The 15,018-nt window shown below is 42.1% G+C and overlaps 1 protein-coding gene across 2 annotated transcripts in view; it reads left to right on the forward strand.

The window, feature by feature from the left end:
- The window catches only part of LOC120996061 (methionine--tRNA ligase, cytoplasmic-like), a 63,941-nt gene extending 60,662 nt beyond the window's left edge, over positions 1-3,279 (forward strand). For both annotated transcript variants that reach the window (XM_040425740.1, XM_040425741.1), the window contains 2 exons: positions 1,783-1,893; positions 3,048-3,279. In XM_040425740.1, the coding sequence (XP_040281674.1) occupies positions 1,783-1,893; positions 3,048-3,200 (264 nt within the window). In that variant the 3' untranslated portion in view covers positions 3,201-3,279. The remainder of the gene's footprint in view (positions 1-1,782; positions 1,894-3,047) is intronic.
- The last annotated feature ends 11,739 nt before the right edge of the window (positions 3,280-15,018 follow it).

A 15,018-nucleotide genomic window follows, 5' to 3' on the forward strand; every position in this document is an offset into this window, starting at 1 on the left:
TCCAGTTCAAGGAAAAAAAACGTCACATTTACTGGGGAACAAACGGAATGCTTACATGGTGGTGGTCCTTCATCTTTTTTTTGCTGAAGATCCATCAATTCCCGGGAGCCCATTAAAGATGGCCACACTGCTTCTCAGACTGTGCGTTTGGTAGCCCAAGACACTTCCTGCTGCCCTTGGATTGGCCAGTACGTCTCATGTGAACAGTGCTGGCCAATCCAGGAGCAGGGCTGGACAAGTAGGAAGTGTCTTGGGCTACCAAATGCACAGTAAGTATGCATCAGGTAGTCAGAGAAGCAGTGCGGCCATCTTGGATGACAAAAGAGCCCAAGAACTGACAGATCTGTGCCTGAAAAGAAGGGCACCAGGTACGTGTTCTGTCCATCCCGCAGTTAATGTGATTTATTTTCTTAAACAGGAGGGTCTATTTAATGTTCTCCCCTCGCCGTACGACAGTTCTAGTTGCTGAAAAAGCAGCAATCCACCTGATGTCTTTTTATTTTATATATAATTTCATTTTCCATACTCCATACTAATTCTACTTTTTGAAGAAACTGGAGCACCATTTTATGGGTTATTCCCATAACCCATAATGATGTTGCCTATCCAGTGTCTGATCAGTGGGTGTATGACTGAGGAGGTCCCATGTCGCCCAGTTAAATGGAGTGGCAGAGTACAGTGACCTCTTGCAGTGGCACGGAGTTTGAATGGAATGGCCGCGTGCATGCGTGACTGCTGCTCCTTTCAGATGAGACGCATGCCCCCTTTCTAGCTTCCGCTCTAGTCTCCTAGATCCACGCATGCAGTTGATAAGGAACATGGCAAGCACACATGGAAGGAGTGTGGATACGTTTAATTTAGTATGGTTTTTGGGTTTCTCTTTGGGCTCACTGAATGGGTATCGGCTGTGATGTGCAGGCACTGAGAGCTGCCCAGAAGGGAAGAGCCTACAAGACGCAGGGTTATAGCATGCAGGGTTTTATGGGAAATGTAGTCCCATCATGAGAGCTCATGCACACGACCCTATGTATTTCGCTGTCCGCAAAACACTGATCCCCAAAAAAAAGGATGACGTGTTGCATCCGTTTTTTTGTGCGGATCCATTGTAACAATGTCTGTCCTTGTACCCAAAACAGACAAGAATAGGACATGTTCTACTTTTTTGCGGAAAGGACATACGGAAATGGAATACACGTCATTTCCGTTTTTTTGTGGACCCATTTAAGTGAATGGTTCCTCATACGGGCTGCATAAAAACGGAATGAACACGGAAAGAAAATACGGTTGTGTGCATGAGCCCTGAAGCGGAGCTTAGAAACACACTCCACAATAAGAACAAGCAAAGGGTGCATGCTGGGAGTGCCAGTAATTGACCCCCCTTCCCCAATTATAGGATCCTCATGTGTGTGCTTCATAGTGAGGACTTGTCTTGGCATTTTTATTTATTTTAGGAGTTTTTTTTTCTGTATCTTCAAAACCTCCTTTTAACACTGCAGGAAATGGCTGGTTGTTACTGGGCTGTACAGAAGACGTTTCGAAAATAACATCCATTCTCAGCAAGTAAAAGTGTCAGTGTGTTACTGGTAGAACATGCTGGCAGTTTCTACTAAGAAGCAGAGTCCAAAAATTATATTTCTAGGATTCAAATTCTTTATTGTTTTGTATGAGATGAGTGTTTTGGGTGTTGTGCATGACCTTGGCTGTTCTGGATTTCTGGGATCAGGTCGTTCAGATTCTAATCCATCTCCCTCCAGGCTTTCATCAATCTAACTTTTTATGCAGGTGAAAGCTGAGCCTAAAGCATCCTCACCAGTGGCAGAGCCGGCCAAAGAGTCTGCAAAGGTCGGTGATCCTGAGAGGATAAAAGTGCTATTGCAAGAGATGGAAAAACAGGTATGATGAGAGGTTTCGTATAAGAATCCATTCAGAGGGGAGACACGTCCTCTGTAATATTGTACCTCATGTCTCATGGGCTTTCACTTCCTACACTGATAATTGTTGCTTTAATTACGTATAAATGTGCATTAAAGAATTATTTAGAAAGGGGATAGAGCAATGGGGGAAGATTTTTTATTTTTTTTTAACCGGCAGTACATATTGCATATTTTCAATAGGTCCAGGGCTTTGGAATTTTAAAATGTAACTTTTATTTACATAATAAAACTCCATGGTGTCCTCGGGGGTGGGGGGGGGGACGACGACGCGTTTCAAGCCCTGTTTTTTCTCTCTACATATTGCATATGCAATAACTGCCAGGCAATGAGTGGAAAAAGCTAGACTCAGAGCATTCTGCAATTTGAAAAAAGACTGACCCCACACACAGAAAAAAAATTGCACCCCAAGAAGGGGGGGGGGGGGGAGGAGAACATAGCTACAAAAAATACCTCCTAATTGTCCAGCATTTAATCATTCCCATAGACTTCCATGCAGTAACTGGAGCTGACATTTTTTTAATCTAAAAAACAACCGGAAATTAAAACACGGCAAAAGCCCTCAAAAACACCAGAGAAGGCATATGCATGACCAGCCTTAAAATTACATGTGCCCACATACAATAATTTATCAAATGCAAAATGTGATCAAGATTTTTGCTACTCTGCAGATTTTATTGCAGAAATTAGCTGGTGGACTGCCTGAGCCCCCCTCATGGCTACCAGCCTTATAAGTAATGACCTGTTGCTCCCAGAGTTGATTAATGCTGGGGCCGTCAAGTAGTTATATACCTGGCCAGCGACCACAGATACCCTCTTGACTCCTGAAATCAACTGTATTGCCATCTCGAGGTGCCTGGAGTAGGACGACAGAACATGGCAGCTGTCGCTGGTCACTAGAGGGACGACTTCTCAGGAGGTATTTTGTGGTGCACTGTGGTCTGTCGCTCTGCTGGGGCGGTATTTTGTCCGAATAGTATTGCTGGCCCCTCCTACTTGTGTTAGACCTGCCTACAACACGGGGCCACTTTTATTCAGAGTCCACCCCTGGGCTTCTGCATGTTGAATAGTGTTTATTACCATCCTCAATTTTCTTACATAATTTAACGTTTTTAGGGAAACCATGTTCGGGAGTTAAAGGGCAAGAAGGCAGAGAAGTCACTGATTGACAGCGAGGTCCAGAAGCTTCTGGCTTTAAAGAAAGAACTTGCACTGGCAGAAGGAAAGACGCCAGAACCGCCGGCTCAGAAAGGGAAGAAGAAGAAATAACTGCAAAACAAACGGAGCAGCCCTGGAAGGGTTAATTGTGTGAACAGTCTTTTAAATAAAGTATTCTGGTCCTTGTTTACATGCGGGTGTCTGATATAGTGCGAGACTGTAAGGTATTGCAGAGGATTGCATGGCTCGCTGTGCACGTGTAACCAGGGAAAGATGTGTCTGCTTATTACACTGAACCAGGAGACAAATAGAGCAGTGTTATAGCAACACCAATTACTGCGCCGCTGCATCTCCCCGTAGGGTACCGCGTACAGGCAACGTCTGCCTGCCATTGATAAAGAAGCAAAACACTATGCTGCACAAAAGCTGGATTATTGCACTTAGTATAATCTGGACACAATATCCCATCTTCTCTTACATATAGACCTTTTTTTATTAAGGGTCTCTCACAAAGTATGACGTAAAATACACAGGCTGATGGTTTTAATGTTTTTTGTGTTTTTTGTTTTTTTGAGATGCGACGTGTCCGTTTCAATAAATGGTGGGGATGCGTCCGCAATCTGCAATCTGAAAGATAGGACATGTCCTATCTTTTGTGGAGCGGAGGCATGGATCGGAAGCCCACGGAAACACTCCAAAGTGCTCCCAAGGGCTTTTAGGTCTGTGCCTTTGCACCGCAAAAGATAGGACATGTCCTGTCTCTTGCCATAGATTTGCGGCTCACAGACCCATTCAAGTCAATGCGGGATTCACACACAGCCGGTGCCCATGCATTGCAGGCCGCTATTTGCGGCACGGGCACGCTAGCCCTTACGTTCGTCTGAATGAGCCCTCACTCTGTATTGCTTCTCTATTATTCCAGCTAGAAAGTTAGGAATAATATGACAGCTGGTGATTCCAGTTAAAGGGAATGTGTCATCAGAAAATGACCTTTTGTTTAAATCACATTTTTATGTTTAACAAATTTTTAAAGAATTTGTAATGTTTTTAATTTGCCATGTCAAGACCTGTATGTAAACAAAAACCATAAAATCCTGTGATTTTCACGTTGGCCACTAGGTGCTGCTTCTTAATCTATACAGATCCGTTACCTGCTTATCGGTCATTCTAATCCTGCCTGTAATGGTATCACCTCTGTGTATAGATAAGACAGGATCCTCCAGTCACAATAGGTGATTGTCAGAGCTTATCTATTCTTTCCTTGTACAATGACCTCTGCACAGGTCACAGAGCATGCCCAGAAAACTCTCCCATAGAAGTCAATAGACGAGGGTGAACTGGCCATTAACCCTACAGCAAAATTTCCCAAGGGCCACCCCTCCTCACCACTGCTGGCTGGATACCTTAAAGCTAGAAGCATCAGGTACTTATGCAACTGGCTGGCGGCCATAGGTCCCCTCCTAAATTCAACCATATTGCCATCCTCAGGACAGAATAAAGCCTCATGAACACGGACCGTGTGATACCGGCCTGGATTCTGAGTGCAGTATGATCTATACCAGTGTATTACTGTACAGCAACCAATGACGCTGTGCGCTCCTGCACTCAGAAGAAATCCATGCCGGTATCACACGGTCCGTGTTCCACGGACGCGTGCATGAAGCTTAATGCAAAAGGGACATCAGTATTTTGTGCTGGACTGTGGTATTTGGTTCTGTGGGGAGGTATTTTGTATTGCACTAAGGTAATGGTGACTCTGCCTACTTCTGTTGCCTTACCCTCTGTCAATTTGAGACATAAGAATAGATGCTCCAGAACTGTTATTACACGGGGAATGCATGGAGCTATTAAAACTGGCATGTCAGGAGCGGTGAAAGGACCTCTTTAAAAACAGCTTATGCAAGATGTCCGCCCCCATAATCATGTTCAGGAAATGGAATAATTAAATCTGTAGTCGGAACATAAAGAGATAGGGATATGTACTACTATATGGTTTTAACTGGCATATACATTTTTGGTGACACATTTCCTTTAAGGGTATGTTTCTGTACTGTCCAATCAGGGGTGCCAGTATCAAGCTGGGTAAGGACACGCACCTGTTTACAAGATGAATGGCAATTCCTAGTTGTCATTATTCAAAAATATTCAGGGGGAATACCAGAGGAACCGAGCAACACAGAGCTATGAAATAGGTGCTCCAGAATAGTTATTTTATGCCAAACCATTACGTTTTACTTTTTTTTCTTGCTTCACTAGGCCAGGGCTCCAGTGCAAATGTATAAAATGCTAATTTTAAAAAAAAATACAGCTGTTGGATTTTTTTTTTTTTTGGGGAATCTGTACATGTAATCTCATGCAATATTGTAACGAGGTTCCTTGCTGCAGACGGTTATTGCGCACATAGTTGCCGTGGAGCTTAAGCTGCAGGAAGTAGTTAATTAGAGAGACAGCTACATGTCATCTACGACATGCTGAACTTAAATTGCCATTAACCCCTTCCAGCCTGAGCCAGTTTGTACCTTCAGGACCAGGCCTATTTTTTTTTATTTTTTTTATTACAGATCTCACATGTGTCACTTTATGTGCTAATAACTTTGGAACGCTTTTACTTATTTAACCGATTCTGAGACTCTTTTCCCATGACACATTGCACTTCATGTTAGCGGTAAATTTAGGTTGATATGTTTTACCTTTATTTATTTTTTTAAATACACAAAATTTACATTGCTCTGATTTTCAGACTAATTCCTTATAAAATTGTTATAAATCAATCACGATCATCATATGTCTTTTATGTTGGCATCATTTTGTAAATGTCTTTTTATTATCTAGAAGACTGAATTTTAGAAGCAATTTTTCAAGATGTGTTTCATAGAATTTAGGAACACTTTGGAAAAAAAAAATATTTTTCTTTTTCACAGCAATCTAATACCACATTGTTACGCATTTTCTCCTGAATATTTTAACACCCCATATGTGATCATAAACTGCTGTTTGGGCACCCTGCAGGGTTTAGAAGAGAAAGAGCATCTGAGGTCTAGTTTGGCGATTTATACAGCACTGGTGAGGCTCTGAGGTTAAATAAAATAAAAAAAACCCCAAGAAGGGACACCATTTTCGAAACCACACCCCTGACAGAATTAACCAATCATAGTGAGCAGTTTGACCCCATGGGTGTTTTTGCAAAAAGCCATTCACAATAGATTGAAAACTGAATTTTTTATGCAGATATTCCATTTCAGTGCCCAATATGTTGTGCCCAGTCTATGCTAGTGTGAAAAGCAAGCCCTCTTTCACACGAGTGCGATGCGTGACATGAACGCATAGCACCCGCACTGAATCCTGACGCATTAATTTCAATGTGTCTGTGTACATGAGCGTTTTGTTTCACTCATCAGTTCTGCGTTGCGTGATTTTATGAACACCTTACATGTGACCCTAATCTTGCCTGAATATACACCAGGGATCAGGAGTGGAAGAGCGCCATGTGCATGCGAGGCCCAATGTGCTGATTTATGCATCTTGTGCTGACAACTGTAGAGACTCTGGGGTGAAAAAAAATAAATGGAACCACCAATAAATTACCCCCCATTTTACGCACATTATTGTATTTAAGAGTCGAGTAGCCATTCAGATTCGCAAAACCGGAGACGCACAGGACACATTCCAGCCGGCATTTTGGGGGGGGGCGCGCGCAACGCTGCGCCGTCACGTCATGATGTCCACACCCTGTATTTGAGCAATGACAACCCTTAAACAATGGCGTTCCATCACCGCGGCCCCATCCTGCTTTTTGATGCGACAAGTATTTTGCAGGAATTAATGTGCAGCGGACCGAAAATTGCAGGCTTCTACTGGGTGCTGAAATGCCCTAATGTGGCAAAACTGCTGTTTGGTTACTCTCAGGGTTCAAAGGGGAGAGACCAACTTTGGCTTTTGCAGCTCAGATTTTGATTGGTTTATGTCACCATGTTGCTTTTGATCAGAGGGACCAGTAAAGCCCTTTTTGTAGAACCATACATTTATTTTTCTCAACTGAGCTGTGTGAGAGTTGTATTTTTTTGCAGGATGAGTTGCCACTGTCATCAGTTCTACTTTGGGGTACATACAACTTTTTATTGCACTTTTTGGGAATCGGGATAAAGAAAATATGGCAATTCTGCCATTGCTTTTTGGGTTTTGTTATTGTGGCATACACTATGCAGGAAAAAAAATGTACGGGAACCGTTCTGTCATGTGACCCGGGTGCCAAAGGTCGATCTGTTCCATGCACGCAATCTCTCACGCCCCTACACACAGGCCTCAGATTGAACCTAGATCACACCCCAACATGCTGCCACCATTTATATTTAAATTATACCAATTAATTGGGCTCATGGAAACCCCACAGCACCCGACTCGCAAGCAGACTCACAGTAGCACAGGCCACACTTATAGCAAATACACGGTAACGCAAACCGCACTCATACACTTAAAATGGGGGTTACTGGGCTCATTCAGGGCACAAGGCAAAACCATTAAAGATGTGCTTTAATGTACTAAAAAGGGTACAGTACTTAGTTTTAAAAATTAAACCAAATAAGAGACATGCATAACGTGCACTTTAAAACAGTTATAAAAATAAAAAGATAAAAACAGGTTCTTACTACTCAACGGATTGTGTGATCAGAGTCCGTTCTGGTTATGGGGACAAAAGGATGTGGAACACAACCCAATGTGTATCGGATCCCCAAATTGTGTCAATTAAATGTTCTCATTCATTGGGGAGAGGGTGGAGCTGAGAGGGGTCTCCATCCTATTTTTGTCCCAGCCTTCTGGGAAGGCCTTCACGCTCCACCTCCCTTACTCAGCTGGCAGACATGAAATATAAATAAAACATGGCTTCCCGTCCAACACTATTGGATATTTGGGCCCCGACCGTTTTTTGTTTTTTTTAAGAAAATTTTATTAGTCATCCATCAATGCACGTTGTATAAAAATATTATTACTAACATTTATCATCCTATTTTTCTTTATATTGCTGACAGCTCGCCTTGGCCAGCTCACCCAGTACCCAACATTCAGCGGAAAAAGGGATCCGCACCTTCAGTTTCCCCTCAATGTATTTATGAATAGTTCCCCAGTACTGTTTCAGCTTTGCACAGGACCAAAACATGTGCAGATAGTCCGCTTCAGGGACATCGCACCTGAGACAGAGTCTTTCCTAATCCCACATCTATTAAGCCAGAGAGGTGTAACATAAAGTCTATGTAGAATATTAAACCGAACCACCACGTGATTAAAATTATGTGAAACCAATTTTAAGTTCAGAGTTACCTTCTCCTGGTCATCCAAATAAACCATTGGACACTCATTTTTCCAAGTCCTGGAAAAAATGAAGCAACTACAAATCGTGTTATTAATAAATTTTTATAAAGGTGAGAGAGCTTCATCTTCTGGTCCAAGTTCCCTATCCATTCATTAAAGTGTGTATTTGAAGCCTATTTTTTTTCTGTATACTCAAAAGTGCCGATCTTAACTGTAAATACCGAAACCATAATAATTTCTGTGCTTTTTCTCTCTGTGATAATTCTACAAAAGAAATAATATCTCCATTATTTACTACCTGTGTCAAATATACAATATTACTTTTTTGCCAGTATTGTTCCTTAACTAGTGCATCTAAAGTTTTGAAATGCTGATTATACCCTAAAGGAGTGCATCCTAGTGAGCCTTTCACTCCACACCATAGTCTAATAGCCTGCCATGACTTCACAAATAGATCCCTGGCTGATCTAAATTCCCTATCGAAGTTGGTCAATTGACCAGACTCCAGAAGAGTAAAAAAATTATCATATGGAGATCTATTAACTAAGTCCCTGCATAGTGGGCTATCTTTCCATTCACGGAGAAATCAAAACTGTGCAGCTAAAAAAATATCCCTTAAAACAAGGGAGGTTGACTCCTCCACTCTCCAGGGGCTTATACCAATGCTCTAATTTGTCTAACCCGTTTCCTGCCCCAGAGTAGATCATTAATAATTATTTCGATCACCTTAAAATACCTATCTGGGATCCAAACTGGTGAATTCCTAAAGAGATATAGAGAAGATGGTGATTCTCCCTCAGTTAAACTAAAGATATTCTATCTGCCTTTGATAGAGAAAAACGAAGCTATGTTGTTATTTTTAACCTTAACTTATTTATCAATGGCATCAAGTTAAGCGGAATGAAATCTTCCACCCTAGGGGAGACTGTAATGCCGAGATACTCAAAGGAGTCTGCAATTTTCAGAGTGTTCAGGGGACTATCCTTGGGAAATAATAATTTATCTACAGGGAGTGCAGAATTATTAGGCAAGTTGTATTTTTGAGGATTAATTTTATTATTGAACAACAACCATGTTCTCAATGAACCCAAAAAAATCATTAATATAGTTTTTATATTAGTATTAATAATAGTTTTTAGTTTGTTTTTAGTTTTAGCTATTTTAGGGGGATATCTGTGTGTGCAGGTGACTATTACTGTGCATAATTATTAGGCAACTTAACAAAAAACAAATATATACCCATTTCAATTATTTATTTTTACCAGTGAAACCAATATAACATCTCAACATTCACAAATATACATTTCTGACATTCAAAAACAAAACAAAAACAAATCAGTGACCAATATAGCCACCTTTCTTTGCAAGGACACTCAAAAGCCTGCCATCCATGGATTCTGTCAGTGTTTTGATCTGTTCACCATCAACATTGCGTGCAGCAGCAACCACAGCCTCCCAGACACTGTTCAGAGAGGTGTACTGTTTTCCCTCCTTGTAAATCTCACATTTGATGATGGACCACAGGTTCTCAATGGGGTTCAGATCAGGTGAACAAGGAGGCCATGTCATTAGATTTTCTTCTTTTATACCCTTTCTTGCCAGCCACGCTGTGGAGTACTTGGACGCGTGTGATGGAGCATTGTCCTGCATGAAAATCATGTTTTTCTTGAAGGATGCAGACTTCTTCCTGTACCACTGCTTGAAGAAGGTGTCTTCCAGAAACTGGCAGTAGGACTGGGAGTTAAGCTTGACTCCATCCTCAACCTGAAAAGGCTCCACAAGCTCATCTTTTATGATACCAGCCCAAACCAGTACTCCACCTCCACCTTGCTGGCGTCTGAGTCGGACTGGAGCTCTCTGCCCTTTACCAATCCAGCCACGGGCCCATCCATCTGGCCCATCAAGACTCACTCTCATTTCATCAGTCCATAAAACCTTAGAAAAATCAGTCTTGAGATATTTCTTGGCCCAGTCTTGACGTTTCAGCTTGTGTGTCTTGTTCAGTGGTGGTCGTCTTTCAGCCTTTCTTACCTTGGCCATGTCTCTGATTATTGCACACCTTGTGCTTTTGGGCACTCCAGTGATGTTGCAGCTCTGAAATATGGCCAAACTGGTGGCAAGTGGCATCTTGGCAGCTGCACGCTTGACTTTTCTCAGTTCATGGGCAGTTATTTTGCACCTTGGTTTTTCCACACGCTTCTTGCGACTCTGTTGACTATTTTGAATGAAACGCTTGATTGTTCGATGATCACGCTTCAGAAGCTTTGCAATTTTAAGAGTGCTGCATCCCTCTGCAAGATATCTCACTATTTTTTGACTTTTCTGAGCCTGTCAAGTCCTTCTTTTGACCCATTTTGCCAAAGGAAAGGAAGTTGCCTAATAATTATGCACACTTAATATAGGGTGTTGATGTCATTAGACCACACCCCTTCTCATTACAGAGATGCACATCACCTAATATGCTTAATTGGTAGTAGGCTTTCGAGTCTATACAGCTTGGAGTAAGACAACATGCATAAAGTGGATGATGTGGTCAAAATACTCATTTGCCTAATTCTGCACTCCCTGTAAGGGCGTCATTGTGGTATCTAGTGGCATAATCGTAGTTTTATCCCAATTTACATCCAAACCTAAGGCTTCTCCAAAAGAGTTTATCGTTTGCATAATAGTTAAGAGAGTAGGTTTTGCCTGTTGGACATAAAATAAAATATCATCAGCATATAAAGAAATGCGATCTTCCGTTCCCAATACCCCAAAACCTAATATCCTAGGATCTTGTCTAACCCTGGCAGCAAAAGGTTCGATCTAGATATCGAATAGAAGAGGAGAGAGTGGACATCCCTGGCGAGTGCCCCTAGTCATGGGAAAACTTCTTGTAAAACACCCATTTATATTTAGACTTGCAGTAGGGGATCTATAAAGAAGTTTAACCATGTTAATGAACCAACCTAGGGCCAAAGCCCATACTATAAAGCACTCTCCATAGAAATCCCCACTCAACTCTATCAAAAGCCTTAGACGCATCTATAGACAAAATAGATTGTGAAGGCCCCCCAGAGGTCTGTATATTAGCAAAAAGACGGTGTATATTATAATGAGTCCCCTTATTGGGAATAAAGCCATTTTGATCTGGATGTATAATTGATGACATAACACTAGATAGCCTCGTAGCTAAAATTTTAGAATAAAGTTTAACATCTGTGTTAAGGAGGGAATTTGGTCTATAAGATCCCAGCTCACTAGGGTCCTTACCCTTCTTTAATATTACTATGATCATGTCATTGTTTCTGGGAGGACTCCCTCCTTTATTAAGTCAGAGAGTGTTCTCCCCAAGTGGGGAAAAACAATCTCCCCGTATTTACGATAAAACTTGTACGGGAGTCCATACAATCCAGGGGCAGAGTTACCTGAGCAGGCCTTCATTGCATCTTCTATCTCCTGGGGAGACAAATCCATCTCCAAACGTTCCTTTTGCCTATCTGTGAGAACCGGAAGGGAAATAGAGTCCAAGTACAAGTCAATCGCTGCCTCTGAGAGGGCACTCTCTGCCTCATACAATTCACTGAAATATTTTATAAATACTTCTAATATTCCCTCCTGATCTTCCACCATAGTACCATCAGGCATATGTATACTACAGATCTCTTTCTTTGGATCCTGGCTTGCTATTACTCTAGCCAGCATCTTCCCAGGGCGACCTGCCTCTGAAAAATATTTTTGTCCTCTAAAGAACAGCTTCTGTTGTGCTTTATCCAGAAGGAAGTCAGAAAGAGCCTGGCTTGTCCTCTGCATATTCTCTCTATCTTCAACCGTTTTCTCCTTAGCATACCTAGCCATTCCTTCAGCGGCTGCTTCCTCTAGTTCTTTCTCCTTCATTGCATACTGCTTGCTCAAATTTGCAATAGTACTAATGAAGATCCTTTTCATAAATACTTTAAACGCATCCCAAATGTACTGAGATTTAGCTGAGGCATAATTCCTCTCCCAAAAAGAGATAATTTCCTTTTCTATCTGATTATGGTTATCTATTATCAATAGCCAGTGGGGATTCAGTCTGAATGGGGGTTTCACTCTAGAATCATTCCCTGCCATACATAGCTCTATTAAGAAGGGGACATGGTCTGAAACGGATCTGGCCTCGTATTTCATATGTCTAACAGAATTTAGATAGCCTTTATTTATCAAGGTCAGGTCAATTCTAGACATAGAGCTTCCAGATTTACTAACACAGGAAAAAGCTCTCTTTTCTCTAAATAGATACTCCCAGACATCCACCTCTTGGCAAAAACAAGCCAAGGGGGATCCCTGGAGCGGGGAGGACCCATTCCTCCAGTAGAGATCCTGTCTACCTCTGGATTCATCACACAATTAAAATCCCCATTGACTATCACCAAACAATCAGGCCACTGGTCCACAAAAGGACAACAAACAATTCAATACCTGCCTGGAGAATGGAGGGGGGATATAGATAAACGTCAAGATACATAGCTTTCCATCAAGCCTACCATAAAGAAAAACATATCTCCCCTGTTTATCCATAGAGGATGCAAGGCATAAAAAATTAATCAGTTTGTGACTCCTCTACAGTAAGTAGTATATGTGGCGTTATACACATGTGTAGCCCACCTCCCCCCCAAGTCGGGGTATCTTCTCCTGTGAGAAATGAGTTTCAACCAAACAGACAATAGCTGGCAGGTGTCTCCTTACCAGATCTAATACCGCCTGTCTTTTTACCTTCTCCCCTAAACCCTGAACATTCCATGTAAGTATTCTTGTAATCATTAATTAATCCTAAATTCACCAAGTACCATCCTCCTCAAGATTCACTCCGTTCCCCACTTCAATGTTAGACGCATCGCAGGATACCCTACCCTCCATCCCTCCCGACACCTCCCCCCACCCAAAAACCACCTGCCCCCCTTGATCTGTAATTGGAAAAAAAAAAAACAGCCTCTTAACTAGGACCATCCCTCCCCCACTCCCCCAGCCGGATCTCCATCCAAGAAAAACCCCCAAAAAATGAAAATCTCAAGGAAGGAAACATATTTCAGTCAACATTCCTGTCTAACCAGTCAGTGGTAATATCTGGAGTGTCAAAAAAAAAAGTACTGTTTCCTTATGTACGATCCTTAATTTGGCTGGGTACAAAAAAAGAATACTTAATGTCCTTGCTCTGAAGGCGTTTTTTGACATCTAGGAAGGTACGCCTCTTATCTTGAACTTCTTTTGAAAAATCTGGAAAAAAGGAAAGTTTACACCCGTTGTAGGAAATTGGAGATACATCTCGTGCACGTCTTAGGATCATGTCTCTATCACAAGCTGCAAGCATCTTAATTATTACAGTTCTTGGGAGCTTCCCCGGGATCGATTTACCACCGGGGATTCGGTGGGCCCTTTCAATTAGAAACAAAGCTGAAAAAAATTCTTTCCCAAAATTAAAAATTATGGATTGTATCGTTCCTGCCAAATTTTTTTCTCATCAGGGATTTCTGTTAGGCCCAAGATTCGTACATTACATCTTCTTGACCTATCCTCAAGGTCCACAGTTTTTTTTTCTCAGGTAGTTAGTCCTTTTTTACTGTACTGTTCTCAGCCTTTAACATTTTCACTTCTTGTTCCAGTTTGTTCACTATGATTTCCAATTCCTTAGTTCTATCGCGAACCTTGGTCAGATCATCTTTAATAATAAGTATATCTGACCCCAATTGTACAGCAATATTTTCTATCGCTTTTCCATTATTTTTAACAATCAGTAAAATCTCCTCTACTGGAGTGGAGCCTTTTACCTGCTTCTCCCCATCTCAGTTAGCCGGATCTGCCTCGTGTGGATCCTCCGATCTAAACACAGCAATATTTTCATGGACAACATGAATTAAAAAAAAAACACTTCAGGTTCCAAGGAGAGTTAGGAGACGTTATAGTGTATGGGGGCAGCCACAAGGAGATGTTACACTGTATGGGGGCAGCCACAAGGAAACATACTGTAAGGAGTCAGGACAACAATTTTTGAAGCCCCTCCCTCCTCAGTATAATAGTCTTGTGGCTATCATACAGTAATGTATATTTCTTCTTGCCCTAATGCCTGCTTTTGGAGATCAATGTGCAGCTTGCAGGCAGGAAGGGAAGGACCAGGGCCATAGAAGACAGACACTATCACCTTTATTTCTTTCTGTCTGTGACCACTTGGGCTGGTTATAATCTTCTAACTAAGCTTTATACACTTACTAGGGTCGGTTCCTATAACTTTTAAAAACTACTGGCAGGCGAACTCTGTTTGAGGAGGCCGGAGGGTGTCTGGACTCTGGAGAAGCTTTTCCCGCGGCTGGCTTGCTCCTGTGCTCCGATTCGGAGATCAGATGTCTGTGGGTGGAGTCATCGGGAACATGAGGGGGGGGGGGAGGAGCTGGGGACGGTGGCAGCCGCTGGTAATCAGGGCGAGGGGCGGAGACTGGGAGCAAGAAGAAGCTGTTTTTGCTGTGCGAGATGCAGGGGCAGGCCGCAGACAGACACATTTATAAGCGCCGCACAGGTATCAGCAGTGGTATCAGGGAAATTTGCACGAGTACAAGTACTCATGCAAATGTCCGGTATCAGTCCCGATACTGGTATCAGGACATCCCTA

This window comes from Bufo bufo, chromosome 3 (assembly GCF_905171765.1).
Source record: "Bufo bufo chromosome 3, aBufBuf1.1, whole genome shotgun sequence".
Classification (NCBI taxonomy): Eukaryota; Metazoa; Chordata; class Amphibia; order Anura; family Bufonidae; genus Bufo; species Bufo bufo.